Below are 13,388 nucleotides of genomic sequence, written 5' to 3' on the forward strand. Positions count from 1 at the left end.
AATCAATATATATTAGAAAAAGAACATGACAACAGACAGTGGCTTGTATATCCCTCAATAGATATAAATAATTATTTTGCAGAACTACAAAACATAACATCTACGATGTTAAAAGATGGCATGGAAGGTAAAAATGTTAGAAAAACAATTAAATTAATAAATGAGACATTAAACTGCTCTATATTTACTTGTGAAAATCATAGAAAAAAATTAAAAGAATATTTTGATGACAATTCCATAAATTTATTAATTTATAGTTGGTGTCGGACAATAAATCGAATTTTATGTGGCAAAGTTACATATGATGGCGACGATTTCTTCAAAATTAGTGCACAATTGTATTATAAAAAGAAAAGACACAATAAAGGTATAAAATAACATTTTCTTTTATTTATTTGTCACTTAGAACGATAATTATCACCCCTACTAGACTACTACTAATTTAAGTAGTTTGTTTTTAGATTTGTAAATACAGTGATGTTAAGTATATTTTTTTGCTTTCATTATTTTCATATTAATAGATTATAATTCGTTGGTTAAATAGAAAAATGGCATTATTCAAAAATAGCAAATTTTGCAATACACACATTTAAAGTTTTTATTTTATTCAACTTAATTTTCCTTATAATGGTTATACTAGACGTAAGTGTTATAATTATAGCATTTTAAAGGTTATAAAGATCAAGTTATCATTTTTATTTTAACCTAATTATAAAAAGGGGTCATTTCTAGCAAGAAAAGTAATTGTTCTATATAATTAAAAACAATTCTTTGAACTTATTTCGGCAATTTTATAAAGATTTTTTATCCATATAAAAATAATGTTGGTTACAGACTTTCCAGTAATAATTATTAATTATACTTTTAGCAAATTTTGAGTAATGTAATTTTTCCAAATAATCGACGAATTTTCATCACTATATTTACAGATCTAAAATCAATCTACTTAATATGTACTTAATCTATTTTCATGATATCAAAAGGGATGGGTTAGTGTAGGGTCAAGATTTACAGATGGCGTTAATGTGGTGTTGGCAAAAATAATCGCAGAGTGGGCTCTCTATTTTAAGTATATTACTTTTCTCTATGCTTTTTGTGCACCTGGCAGCCCTGTTGGGTACAGCGGCAAAGTTAAAACCAGTTAAAACTTGTAAATTCATATTTTCAGAAACGATTTCGTTAGTAAATCACAGAATAATATAAAATTATCAGTTTATATTACTCATATTGGATCATCCCTAAATTTTCATAATTATTTAATAAGGAAGTCAAATTATAATCTTGTATATCAACTTATCAAGATTACGAAAATGTTTTAACTATACATTTATATAGCAATTCTAGTTGTTAGTGTTTAAAAAATAGATTACATAGATCATGTTTTTGTCGTTATATGAAATAATATATGTCGTGTTAAATTTGTAGGTTATGGCGTCTACAAAGTGTAAAGTGGAATCAGGTATTCAATTATTAGCGCGGTTATCAAAAAAAACAAGTATTGAACGATTTTATCCAATCATTTTTGAAAATGGACCAAAACTAGGAGATGTTATTGAATTATACAGTGAGGGAAGTGCATCTTGTCTCCTTGCAGATTTAATATGCGAATCTCTAATGCCTAATGATTTAAATGGACCTCAAGCTAGCATTATAGTTTTTAATACTGATGGTAAATTGACATTGGATTATATTATAACTTTAGCGAAAACTAAATTGGTAAAACGTTTGAAGAGTACAAATAAACCATGTCATGACTACAATGTTATAAATACTTTACTGAGTTCTATGTTGGAAAACTTGTTTATTTTAGAAATTTATAATATAACTCAATTCTATGTTAGCATTCAAAATTTAGAGTCTTTTTTAGTTAAAAATCCTAATGTATCACTTTGTATATTTGATACACTAACAGCTTTTTATTGGGATGAACAGAATTTACAGAAAGTTACTAAAATGGATTCATACATCAAAAAATTACTCCGAATAATTCAAAAAGTAGTAAAAGATTTTAAAATAACAGTTCTATACAGAAGACCAGAATATTTCAGCACTAGTAAAGAATCCATTGAAAACTTAAAACCTTGCTGTGAACACACAGCATCAGAACAAATCAATTACAGAATACAGATTGTCTATAATGATAAGGATGCTAATTTCATTAATGTTAGGACATTCAATGGACAATTTAAAAAAGAATTTAATATACTTGATGATGAAATAGTGTGGTTATAGGAAAAATATATTTTTTTATAAGAATGGAGTTTTATTTGGCAGTCGGGAATATATTAGATAAGTAAAGGGTAGAAATATTAGAAAAAAGAATTGTTTAAGAAACTTAGTACCACTATTATTTTTTGTGCAGTGTTTAATAGATAATTATAAATAAGACAAATGTAAACAATCTCAAGAGTAATTTTTTTTTTAAAGTAAAGTGAAAAAGTAATATTACACAATTCTATCTTCAATTCAAATTCAATAACATTTTAATGCCAAGATTTTCATATTTATATCTTATTTTAATATACCAGGCTTGTGCATGTTAAGTGTTGATAAGTATATTTTCATCAATTCAACTAGGTTGATAAAGACATAACCAAGTTATGTAATTAATCCAATTACTTTAATTTTTGTGAAATATTCTCACATTTTCTATGTTACTTAAAAAACTTAATATTTATTCCGACTGTGCTAAATTGTGACATATTAAGGAATAGTTCTACAATAGTATCAGAGAACATTAGAATTTTTTAAATTATATATGAGTACTCGCTATATTTTAATATTTAATGTGCATTGAAGAGTTAAGAAAAATTATTGCCTACTAATTCTAAAATATTTAAAGTTATTTCATTGTGTAAAAGAAATTTTAACAAAAATATTCTTTTCATTTTATAAGGTTTACTATTTAAGTTTACCTACCATGATATTTGAACCTTATTTCTAATCTGTAAAAAATATTTAAGCTTACATGTTAATAAAACTAACAATAACATTATTATTCACACATTAATCTAAGCCAATAGAGAGATCATAAGCAATTTAAGATTATCATTTGAGATTATTCTTAATTATAATTAATATCACATCATTAAATAAATTAAATACATAAATGCTGCCAAGGCATGGCTAAAGTAGTTAAGATTTTCCCATTTGTTGACTGTATGGTAAAATGAATACCCTGATTCTTGAACAGAAAATGATGCTTCAAACATAACTCCAAGGTAAGCAAGATGTATAATGGTTAGAATAGAAAATAAGGTATTGACAAAAACTGCTAAGAAACTGTTTTTCTTATACTTATGATCGCATTGTTTTACACAAGGGTTAGCTAAACAGCAAACCTCTAGAGCTAATGCAACTTTGTAACGAAAGTTGTACTCCACATAAGAGAATGTCCCAATGCTAAGCAGTACTGCAGAGAATTGAAAATTAAAACCATGTAACAAAGATGATACTGCATATGTTGTAAGTATTGAAATAAATTGACCGTATGGTTGGCATGTTTTAAACACATAATTCTTTAACCACTGATGCATTGGTATATTCCAAAAAATAACAACTTGTACAAGAGACCGTGGCAATTCAATATAGAGTGGCTTGGTCACTTGTATATCTGAATGGCAATCATTTGTTAATCCAAACCCAGCACTTATCATAGATACAATAGACATACTTGAGACAAAATAATGAGACATCCTGAAAGCTTGAGCATCTCGATAAGCAGTTAACCATTTAGTTACATTATCATCTATGTACCAAGGCACAATACAATTAGATAAAACTAAAAACACCATAGAAATAAAAAGATTAACAAATATTATTTTTATCCATCTCCTAGTCAAAAATTTTACATGAAGGTATTGATCATAAGAGTGAAATGAAATCCACGGGCCAAGAATACAATTAGCTGGACAAAGTACGTACCCTCCAAATTCAAGTGGATTTAACATTTGTTTATACAAATTTCTGTCCAATTCAATAGCTACAGAAATAACTTTCATGGCGACAATCATCTGAATACCCCTTATTTGCTGCCATGTCTTTGGGTTTATTAAATATATTTCACATGATAGTAAGAAAACAATAACACAGAAAGATATAAAGAAACCTCTTGATTTTTTCGTAAAAATTGATAACAAAAATATGAGTAAATACGTTCCGATGGTAAGTCCAAAAATCCAAGTAAGCGCCCAGCCGATGTTGTAATAAAGAAGAAAACTACCTAAGACGAGAGACAAACTGTGTCTTACATTGTGGGGCATAGAGATGCACTGAATAATAAGGCGTAAACAGACATTTGCTATAATTAAATCCTTGGCGAAACGTAGTCCTTCGTATAGCGTAGGTTCACCACACAAAGAAATATAAGTCCATGTATTTTCAATGTATTCATCTTCTTCATCCATGTTAACACACCGGCTAATACGCTAGCTTTCTTATGAATAAAATATATTACATCTCACACAATAATGGATATAATTATACAAATATCCAACTATGAAATCTCTTACTACTTCTTTTTTTTTTTTGTAAAATAATTTACTTTCCCATCGAATTGTTTAACAATTATTTCAAAATATCACGAATTGATCAAAAGATTGATCAAAATCAAAAGATAGAAGGTACACAACACCAGTGTGACCGTCTCAAAAATGGCGAATCTGCCACAGACTGGGTAAATAATCTGCCAAATCTGCCACACTTGACGACAAAAACGCCAAAAATATGCCACCATGGAAAGTAAAAAAAAAAAACAACGAATAAAACGTAATTTCTTTAATCAACACAAAAAAAATAATAATTTTACAATTTCGAAAATCAGTATTACATCTACTACATACTAGGTAGTTAGGTACTATTAGTTTGTATCACAGGTTTGTATCAACATTTGCCTCCAAATTTTCGTCTTCATTCTTCATGTCCATAGATTTAAACGACATGTTTTTTAACATATTTTTATTTGGTTTAAAGGAGACGCAATCTCCGTGTTCCTTTATCCCCTCTTTTGTGATAATTATAGCTGACACGTGTTTATTTAAGAACCTATTCCTTATTTTGGTTTTCTTTAAGTTTACTTGCGAGAATATTCTCACGCACCAAGCCTTTGACATCGCCAAAATTAATAAGGCTTTAGCGAAATTTGCAATATTTGGATATTTTTCTGCCCCTTTCGCGTCCAGCATTTTTCCAATTGTTCCCCAAAATTTGTCCACACTCAAAATTGTGCTGGTGGTGCTACTTCCACCTGATTCTAACAAATCTCTTACTTTTGTGTCAAATTTAATTTGTCGAAGTTCGTATTCTAAATTTTGAATATTTTTTCGTCCACTATGATAGGGATTTTTTTTGCGGCGTTTAAAGTTGACGCAAAATCTTTGTAAACCACATACTGTGGATCCAGAAACTATAAGTCTTTAAAAATATTGTTCAGTGGCAAACGTGTCTTTAACTGAGTACAAAGTTCAGCCAGAAATGTTTACATTCTGTGAATGAAAGATTGGATTTCAGGTTTCAAAGTTACGTCTACTAACAAGCGATCGAGTTCAGCGTTCACGTTAACGCCTAAGTATTGTTGGCCGAAGACGGGCAGTAGCGTTACCAACCCAGCGTGGTGATTATGGGCAAAAACCCCTATGAGTTCGCGTCAAAAGTTTCGGCACTCAGTTCCAGATAGCCCCACTATTCGCGGCTACGGCAGTGGCCACGGTAAAGGTGGGGTAGAGGGTGCTAAGAATCACCGGGTTACGGGAGGCTGCCAATCAAAATTACACCTGGCTACGTACCCGGTGAGAACCTGCGTCAAAAGAAGGTAAGGGGCTTGCGCTTACGGTGCATCTACCGCTCAAGGACCGGAGCACCCGTAGGGTCTTGTCCAACGTGGTGGTTCTCACCGAGACGTATGAGACGAACCCGCGTCTCCGACTGACCGTGTCGGACTCACTATAGACGGCGCCACGGTTTGCTTAAACCGAAAATAAAATCATCATATCAAAAATTTCGATCTATGTACCCGACATCGTTCCATAGCTTAATTGGCTAGAGCGCCGACATGGTCAGTCGGAGACGCGAGTTCGAACCCCGCTGGAGCGGTCAATTTTTGATATGATATTCAAAAATGTTTAGAATTCCTTATGTGTGGGTAACACAAAAATAAAATCGTACATAACTGATAGCCCTTTTCTGAAGAATAAAAATGACATTAATATTAGCCGCATTGCCCCATAGCAAAATGCCATAGGACATTAGACTATGGAAGTAGCTGAAGTAAACCAATCTAGCTGTATCCACATCTGTTAATAACCTTATTCTTTTAACCACGTACTCTGCAGAACTTAGTCTGCACTGCAACTTTGAATCAATGGTGATTCCTAGAAAAACGGTTGAGTTAACTAAGTTCAATTTATCACTATTGAGTTTTGGATGCATGTCAATTTGTTTTACATTTGGAGCAGAAAATTTGATACAATTAGTTTTTTTACTATTCAGAAGTAAGTTATTCACACTAAACCAGTGCACGAGTTCAGAAAGAGCTTTCTCATCATTACAGTCTATACAGTCCACTGCTGGACATAGGCCTCCACAATTTACGCCAAAAATAACGTGAACTCATGTGTTTTGCCCATAGTCACCACGCTGGGCAGGCGGGTTGGTGACCGCAGTACTGGCTTTGTCGCACCGAAGACGCTGCTGCCCGTCTTCGGCCTGTGTATTTCAAAGCCAGCAGTTGGATGGTTATCCCGCCACCGGTCGGCTTTTTAAGTTCCAAGGTGGTAGCGGAACTGTGTTATCCCTTAGTCGCCTCTTACGACACCCACGGGAAGAGAGGAGGTGGCTATATTCTTTAGTACCGTAGCCACACAGTACATAGCTTTCTATTAGGCATTAAGTTTAATAGTATATTGATAAAAATATCTATTCTCCTTTATGTTATTCAGTTATTATTTGGTTTTGGTTATATAATGAAAATAGAAAATTTTCTAAGTTGCAATATTCGTACTGTCGTACTTATCGCTTTCGAGTTTCGCGTTCAGTTTAACCCAGTTTAACCGTTTAACGTCTAGAGTTAAGAGTTCCTTTTAATATTTATTCTACTCTATGGTCAGTAGGGCGACACTTTTTTTGCTATACTTTGTATACCAAACTTGAATTTTTATATAAATTGGCAAAATTGTACGTCAAAATGAAAAAATTTAAACGTCGGAAACGTCGTAATTGTCAAATTTTGACTCGAACAATTATTTCCTAACCGCCATATTATATTGCAACCACCGAGTAACCACGCCCGGAATTTTGGATTTTTAGTTTTTTCTGCATATATATTTTCTGAGCCCTAATACTTTATTGTGAGAATATTATTCGTCGCTTCTAGGGATTTACCATGGGTTTGTATTTGAACCTGAATCATTGGTCTTTTTGGTCGAACGAAGTAATTTTGCTTTTGAAAATAAGTTCTTAATATCTATATCAACAGAAAATAACAGTATTTTATAGTTATACCTATATTTTTATTACTTATACTATATTTTTCTGTTTTCATTCCTTTAGAAAATACAGTGAAACGTAATGTGAGATATCAAAAATGTCCTATTTGTGGTCTAAAGAGGACCCCTGGACTGGAGCCAATGTATTTTTGAAGAAGTTTCCACTTGATCCAGATCGGTTAGTGTAAATATTACTATGCTCTGTGGTGTTAACAATAGAACAATACAATATTTAAATAAATTCTACTTAAAATTTTTATAACAGTAAATAGCTAACTGTAGTAATAAAGTAACATTAAAGTATTATACATACTTATGTATACTAGAAAACTAGTTGTAGACTATGTAAAATTTAAACTTTTAATTTAAATTGACGATTAAAATTCTACTCAGGTGTCGTTCTTGGGTCAAAGCAGTTGGGAATGAAGACTGCTTACATACCCGTTAAAAAATTGCATGAAATTAAATATTTGTGTGGATATCACTTTGAAAAAAAGTATTTTAATACAAAGGGCAATAGATTAATTAAAAATGCTATTCCAAAATTAAATTTGCCACAACCATTGGATGACAGTCTCTTGGTAGATTTTCCTTTATATGGTGAAGGAAAAGAAAAATCTCAAGTCTTGAAAGGTGCAAATTTTTTTTATATTTTTATGATAATTATAAATTACATTACAATTATTTTTTCTCGATGTTCTTGTTTAGCTATTTGTCTAGCCTTATTTCTGGTTCATAATATGCTAATTGATGTTTATGATAAATTCTTTTTTATTTTCTAGTTTTCAAGATATAACAAATTCAAAGAATGTGCAATGGAATGAAAATATTTTATCTAAAAGTGAGTAAACTACTTTATTATATTATATTTATTTATGTTATGTTGTTAGAAGTAACAAGTGTTTTTAAGAGGTACAGCATCTTGTTAGTTCATGTTTGGTTATGTAATATATTTTTAATGATGGATAAAATTAAGATTTTTATTATTAATTAAATGAACTTACTTATAATTTTAATAACTTGCTGTTGCAAGTCTTATACATTTTTAATAAATGACAAAAAGTTTTCTTGAAAACAATGTCTTGTTTCAAAAACTCTGTCTTACTAATTGTAAGTATGTACTGGAAATTTAAAAAATAAAAAATAAAGATGAGATTATATGAAAGTCATACAAATGTTCACAATTGTACTGTATAGAAAAAGATAAATTTTAAATATATTTTGTACTAATAATGGCAGTACAATCTCAGTTGTAATAAATATCATATAATAGATTATTGTTAGTCAATGTTCTAAAAAATCATCTGATATATATTTAATTTATTATTTATACATTTACCTAGATAATATTAGCCCTTAGATATCAGATATCTAAGGCTGATTGATATACATATCGCTGATAAAATGAGAGATATATGTAAAACACTTTCTGAGAATCTTTAATATCTTTTAACACATATATGCAACGATTCACAACATATGATACAAATGATCCAATGCAGTATAAGATTTTTAGTTTTATTTTTCTATAAAATGATTATGAATAACACCTTCGGAAAATAATCATTTTCATCTTCTATATAACAAGATAAGTAATCATTAACTTTAATTTTAAAATAAAAATAATTTCATATCAAATCTATACTATTAGTATAAAGCTGAAGAGTTTGTTTTCTTGAATGCGCTAATCTCTGGACTTACTGGACCAATTTGAATTTTTTTTCAGTATTTGATAACCCATTTATCAAGGAAGGCTAGGGCTATAGGCTATATATTATCACGCAAAGACCAATAAGAGTGGACCACCAATGAAGAATGTTTCAAAATCGGATTTTTTCCTTTTGAGACCTTCCCCAGCTAGCCCAAAGTAACTATTTCACGCGGACAAAGTTGCGGGTACAAGCTAGTAGAAAATAAAATTCAGATAATTTAAGTGTGAGTAAATAATGGAAAATGTAAAAAAAAAATTAACAAGTAATAGATACTAGATATATTTAGATATTGTACTACTATTTTTCAGATGCTGAATACAGCTTTCTCCCTTTGCCCTCTACTTCGCAGCCACCACAAGGACTTACTTTTGAAAAAACACTAGGTAAGAATAACAAATGAAAATTTCACATTTTTGATTACATAAAACATTAACAAGTAACATGTCTACTATAAGCATATAGCTAATTAGCATTTAATTTTATGACACAAGTTCACTTTATTATATAAAATATTTCTCTAACTGTATATGTTACTACACAAGCAACTAAAACATTTTTATGTATTAATTTTTTTTTTAAATGTTTATTTGTCTCAAAATTGAATTTTATACATTTAGATGAGTAGCCTGTTATTCCAGTTGTGCTGGTTCTATTTTCTGCTCCGGGGGTTGTAGGTTCGATTCCTGCCTGAGTCTGGGTGTATTACTATACATAATTATGTTATAATTTATATATATATATATATATATATATATATATGCATGTTGGTTGTTGTCTATAAAACAAGTGTTAAGTTGCTTACCTTAGGAAAAGACAACCGTGTGTATGTGTTAAAGATATTTATTTATTATTGTTCACTTTTATCAATGTAATTACAGTTTCCCAGAATGAATCAGTAGAAAATGTTAAAGTTCCTGTTCGCAACTATGAAAGAATTGTGGGAAAACCTAATAGAAATAGAGGTATAATTTTCAACAATCTTTTAATGTAGCAAAGAACGTAATTCAGTATAGTTCTTTGTAGCCTACTCCTTTTTAAATTATTTTTATTGAAATTATTTTCAAATCATAATTTACAACTTCAACTACAAGGGATTAAGTTGTGGTAGTTATTAATGTAGTGTAGTTATGTGGTAGACTATGTAAATAGTAGTAGTTATTATCTATCCATAATATATATATATATATACACTGCAGGCCAATATATAATGCCAATATATATTTATATATGTCCTGAATATTGTTATAAAGAAAAAAAAAAACATTTATTCTGTTGCACATAACATTTATTACTATTACAGTGTGTTAGTTTAATACATTAATATAATTCTATGAAAATAAAGCTAATCCGAAGTGGTCTGCATTGGCTGCACTTAAAAGTTGAGGCCAGTTATTAATAGAAGCACACACTCTTTCTATGGGAAAATTATTTATTTCATTATACCTATGAATAGCCCGGTACACATTTGACTAATATCAAGCATATGAGAGTCAAATCAATTTTTAATTATACTGCTTCAATAATTTACGTTTTATAAATCAAAAGTTTGCTTAGTTTTGTTAAATATGCATTAACATTAATGTTTAACAGTTTCATTTATCTATATTTTATACATTTATATATATATATATTTCGATATTATACTATTAAAGTATAGTATAGTTTAAAAAATAGAATGACAAAATAATTTATTTAGATATAGCTCTTTCCTTAGTAATCAAATACGTATATTTTATTGTTATAATATTTCAAGTAAATTGAAGAAAAAGGGAAAAAAATAATAATTACATTCAATGATTCCAATTGTATCATGCAATGGGCATCCCTTTTTCGTATACTTGTGTTATTATTTAAAGCAAAATTAAATACATATTAAACTGTAACAATCACTAATAAAATATATCAATATTAGCGTTGTTTAATATTGAAATAAAAATAATAAATGTATCTTAATATAATAAAAGCAATAAATTATTTTATAATATTATATTTAAGTAAAAATTTATGAAATTAAAGGAAGATCACATTATACATAATATTGTATACTTTCAACAAAAAAATGTATATATAATAACAGGATTTTTTTTTAAATTTCAGATTCTACATTAACTGAACGTGAGAAGATCCTGCTGAGTCATTTGACTCAAACTAAATTAAGCTTAAAGCGTTTGGCAGTCGAAATGCGAACTGTGAGGAAGACACTAATAAATTGTTTGTAGCTTATAACGATATTAGCAGGGTCCGCACTGACATGCCTAATAGAAATAATAATGATGACATTCAAGTTGTTGATGAGATAGTTTATCCTGTTTTGTCTTTGCCCAATGAAATCGATTTCTTTTTATATGAAAATGATTTATGTAACTTTTTGGAGCAGCCAATAGTATATGTTAGTGGTTATTTAGCTGCAAAATTATTAGATAGAACGAAATGTCAGAAATGTAAAGATTCGTTAAAAGTTGATAAACCAGTAGACAACTTAAACAATTATATTAGTTTTAAAGAATGGTGGAAAGATTCGAGCTCATTGTGCTTTCCTTCTAAACCTTTATGTCATTTTGTAAACAAGAGCCAAATTCATTTCAAAGCTATTATATCTCAGGACTTACAAATTAAAAATATAAAGCAGTAGACTAGTTTGCAATTAAGTAATGAGCATTTTATAGAAAAAAACAAATCAATTAATTCATAATCTTTGTTTATTATTCATTAGAAAATCATGTAAAGACAAAAATATACAATTAGAATAATGTGATCAAGACAAAGCTTAGATAACAATTTTTAAGATTCTTGTTGAATATTTATATTGTCAGTACTATAAAACAATGTTTGTAGAAAACATACATATTGGCAGTTCTTCTTGACATCTAATGTCTTTGCAATGTTTTTTGTTTTCCAAGTTTTTAAATGTGTATATTTTAGCTTAGAAACAAAAAAAAATTTCCGCTGTGGCTTCGTTCACATAGATTACGCGATTTTCGCTATTTCGTTTTCTCCCATAATCCGCTGTTCGTTTATCCACATACCATTAAATGGCGTACATGGAATTGTAGCATCCCGTGAAAGAATTTTTAAAATCGGTAGTACTTTATGGAATTACCTACTACAAACATTTAATAATACAAAAATAAGAATTTAGAAGATTACTCTAAATATGTTCTTATTATGTTTGTAAATCATTATGTTTTTTATCTGTATGCCTAGGATCATTATATAACGCTTTTCAGAGTTGTTTTTACTTAGATAATATCTGTATATATATGTTATGTTTGTTTGTTATTTACTGTATGTTGGATCGTTACATATGTAACGTTTAAAAATTTTAGATTTTTGTGAATATGTTATGGGTCAAATTCATCGTCTTGGTTGTTATTGATTGATAATTACTGTTTTGCGAGATCATTTCATTTGTATCACTTTTTAAGAGTTGATTTTTTTGTGACTATGCTACGTTAAGTGTTAAATCATGTTGTTTGTTAATTTTTGATAATTACTATTTGTTACTATTTAAGTTGTTTTGTTAATATTTTTTTTATGCTTTAAAATCATCTTTTTTGTTATTGGCTGACAATTACTATTAGAAACTATTTAATTTGTTTTGTAAATGTTTGTTATGCTTTTAAATCATCTTTTTTGTTATTGTTACTTACTGTTCCACGGGTTGCAGGTTCGATTCCCGCCTGAGATTGAATGTACTACGTGTATTTATATATTTATATATATATATTATTTCTGTTTATTTATTTCAAAAAATGTACAGTCAGTTGTTACCTGTAACACAAGCATTAAGTTGCTTAACATAGGAATATATGACTGTGTGTATGTTATAAGATAATAATAATAATAATACACTTAATTGTACACCAAAAACAGAAATAATACATATCAAAGAAAAAGAAAAAAAAAGATATTTATTTATTTATATTTATTTATTTTAATTTGTTTTATAAAGAAGTTTATGTTATGTTTGTAAATCATCTATGTTATAAGATATTATATTTATTGATTTTAATTTGTTTTATAAATAAGTTTATGTTATGCTTGTAAATCATCTATGTTATAAGATATTATATTTATTTATTTTAATTTGTTTTGTAAATAAGTTTTTGCTTGTAAATCATCTATGTTATAAGATATTATATTTATTGATTTTAATTTGTTTTATAAATAAGTTTATGTTATGCTTGTAAATCAT

The 13,388-nt window shown here is 28.8% G+C and overlaps 2 protein-coding genes and 2 long non-coding RNA genes across 4 annotated transcripts; 3 read left to right on the forward strand and 1 right to left on the reverse strand.

The window, feature by feature from the left end:
• The first annotated feature begins 1,088 nt into the window (after positions 1-1,088).
• Positions 1,089-2,256, forward strand: LOC123665646 (DNA repair protein XRCC2-like). Its single transcript, XM_045599923.1, has 2 exons — positions 1,089-1,178; positions 1,426-2,256. Exon 2 carries the CDS (start codon positions 1,429-1,431, stop codon positions 2,230-2,232), a length of 804 nt encoding a protein of 267 aa, XP_045455879.1. The 5' UTR covers positions 1,089-1,178; positions 1,426-1,428; the 3' UTR covers positions 2,233-2,256.
• A 140-nt stretch (positions 2,257-2,396) lies between these two features.
• LOC123665635 (protein-serine O-palmitoleoyltransferase porcupine) lies at positions 2,397-4,472 on the reverse strand. Its single transcript, XM_045599913.1, has one exon. The coding sequence runs from the start codon at positions 4,404-4,406 to the stop codon at positions 3,081-3,083; it is 1,326 nt and encodes a 441-aa protein (XP_045455869.1). The 5' UTR covers positions 4,407-4,472; the 3' UTR covers positions 2,397-3,080.
• A 2,632-nt stretch (positions 4,473-7,104) lies between these two features.
• LOC123665657 lies at positions 7,105-8,168 on the forward strand. Its single transcript, XR_006745092.1, has 3 exons — positions 7,105-7,382; positions 7,546-7,659; positions 7,875-8,168. It is a non-coding gene; the product is annotated as an uncharacterized LOC123665657 (long non-coding RNA).
• Positions 8,169-8,287: 119 nt separating this feature from the next.
• LOC123665666 lies at positions 8,288-12,095 on the forward strand. The gene is made up of 4 exons (XR_006745097.1): positions 8,288-8,322; positions 9,502-9,576; positions 10,072-10,155; positions 11,291-12,095. It is a non-coding gene; the product is annotated as an uncharacterized LOC123665666 (long non-coding RNA).
• Positions 12,096-13,388: the final 1,293 nt, after the last annotated feature.

The sequence above is a fragment of the Melitaea cinxia genome, chromosome 2 (genome assembly GCF_905220565.1).
Source record: "Melitaea cinxia chromosome 2, ilMelCinx1.1, whole genome shotgun sequence".
NCBI classification, from domain to species: Eukaryota; Metazoa; Arthropoda; class Insecta; order Lepidoptera; family Nymphalidae; genus Melitaea; species Melitaea cinxia.

What these genes read in the sequence shown, in the direction of transcription:
- LOC123665635 (XM_045599913.1), bottom strand. Translation starts at nt 4,406, where the DNA reads ATGGATGAAGAAGATGAATACATTGAAAATACATGGACTTATATTTCT.
- LOC123665646 (XM_045599923.1), top strand. Translation starts at nt 1,429, where the DNA reads ATGGCGTCTACAAAGTGTAAAGTGGAATCAGGTATTCAATTATTAGCG.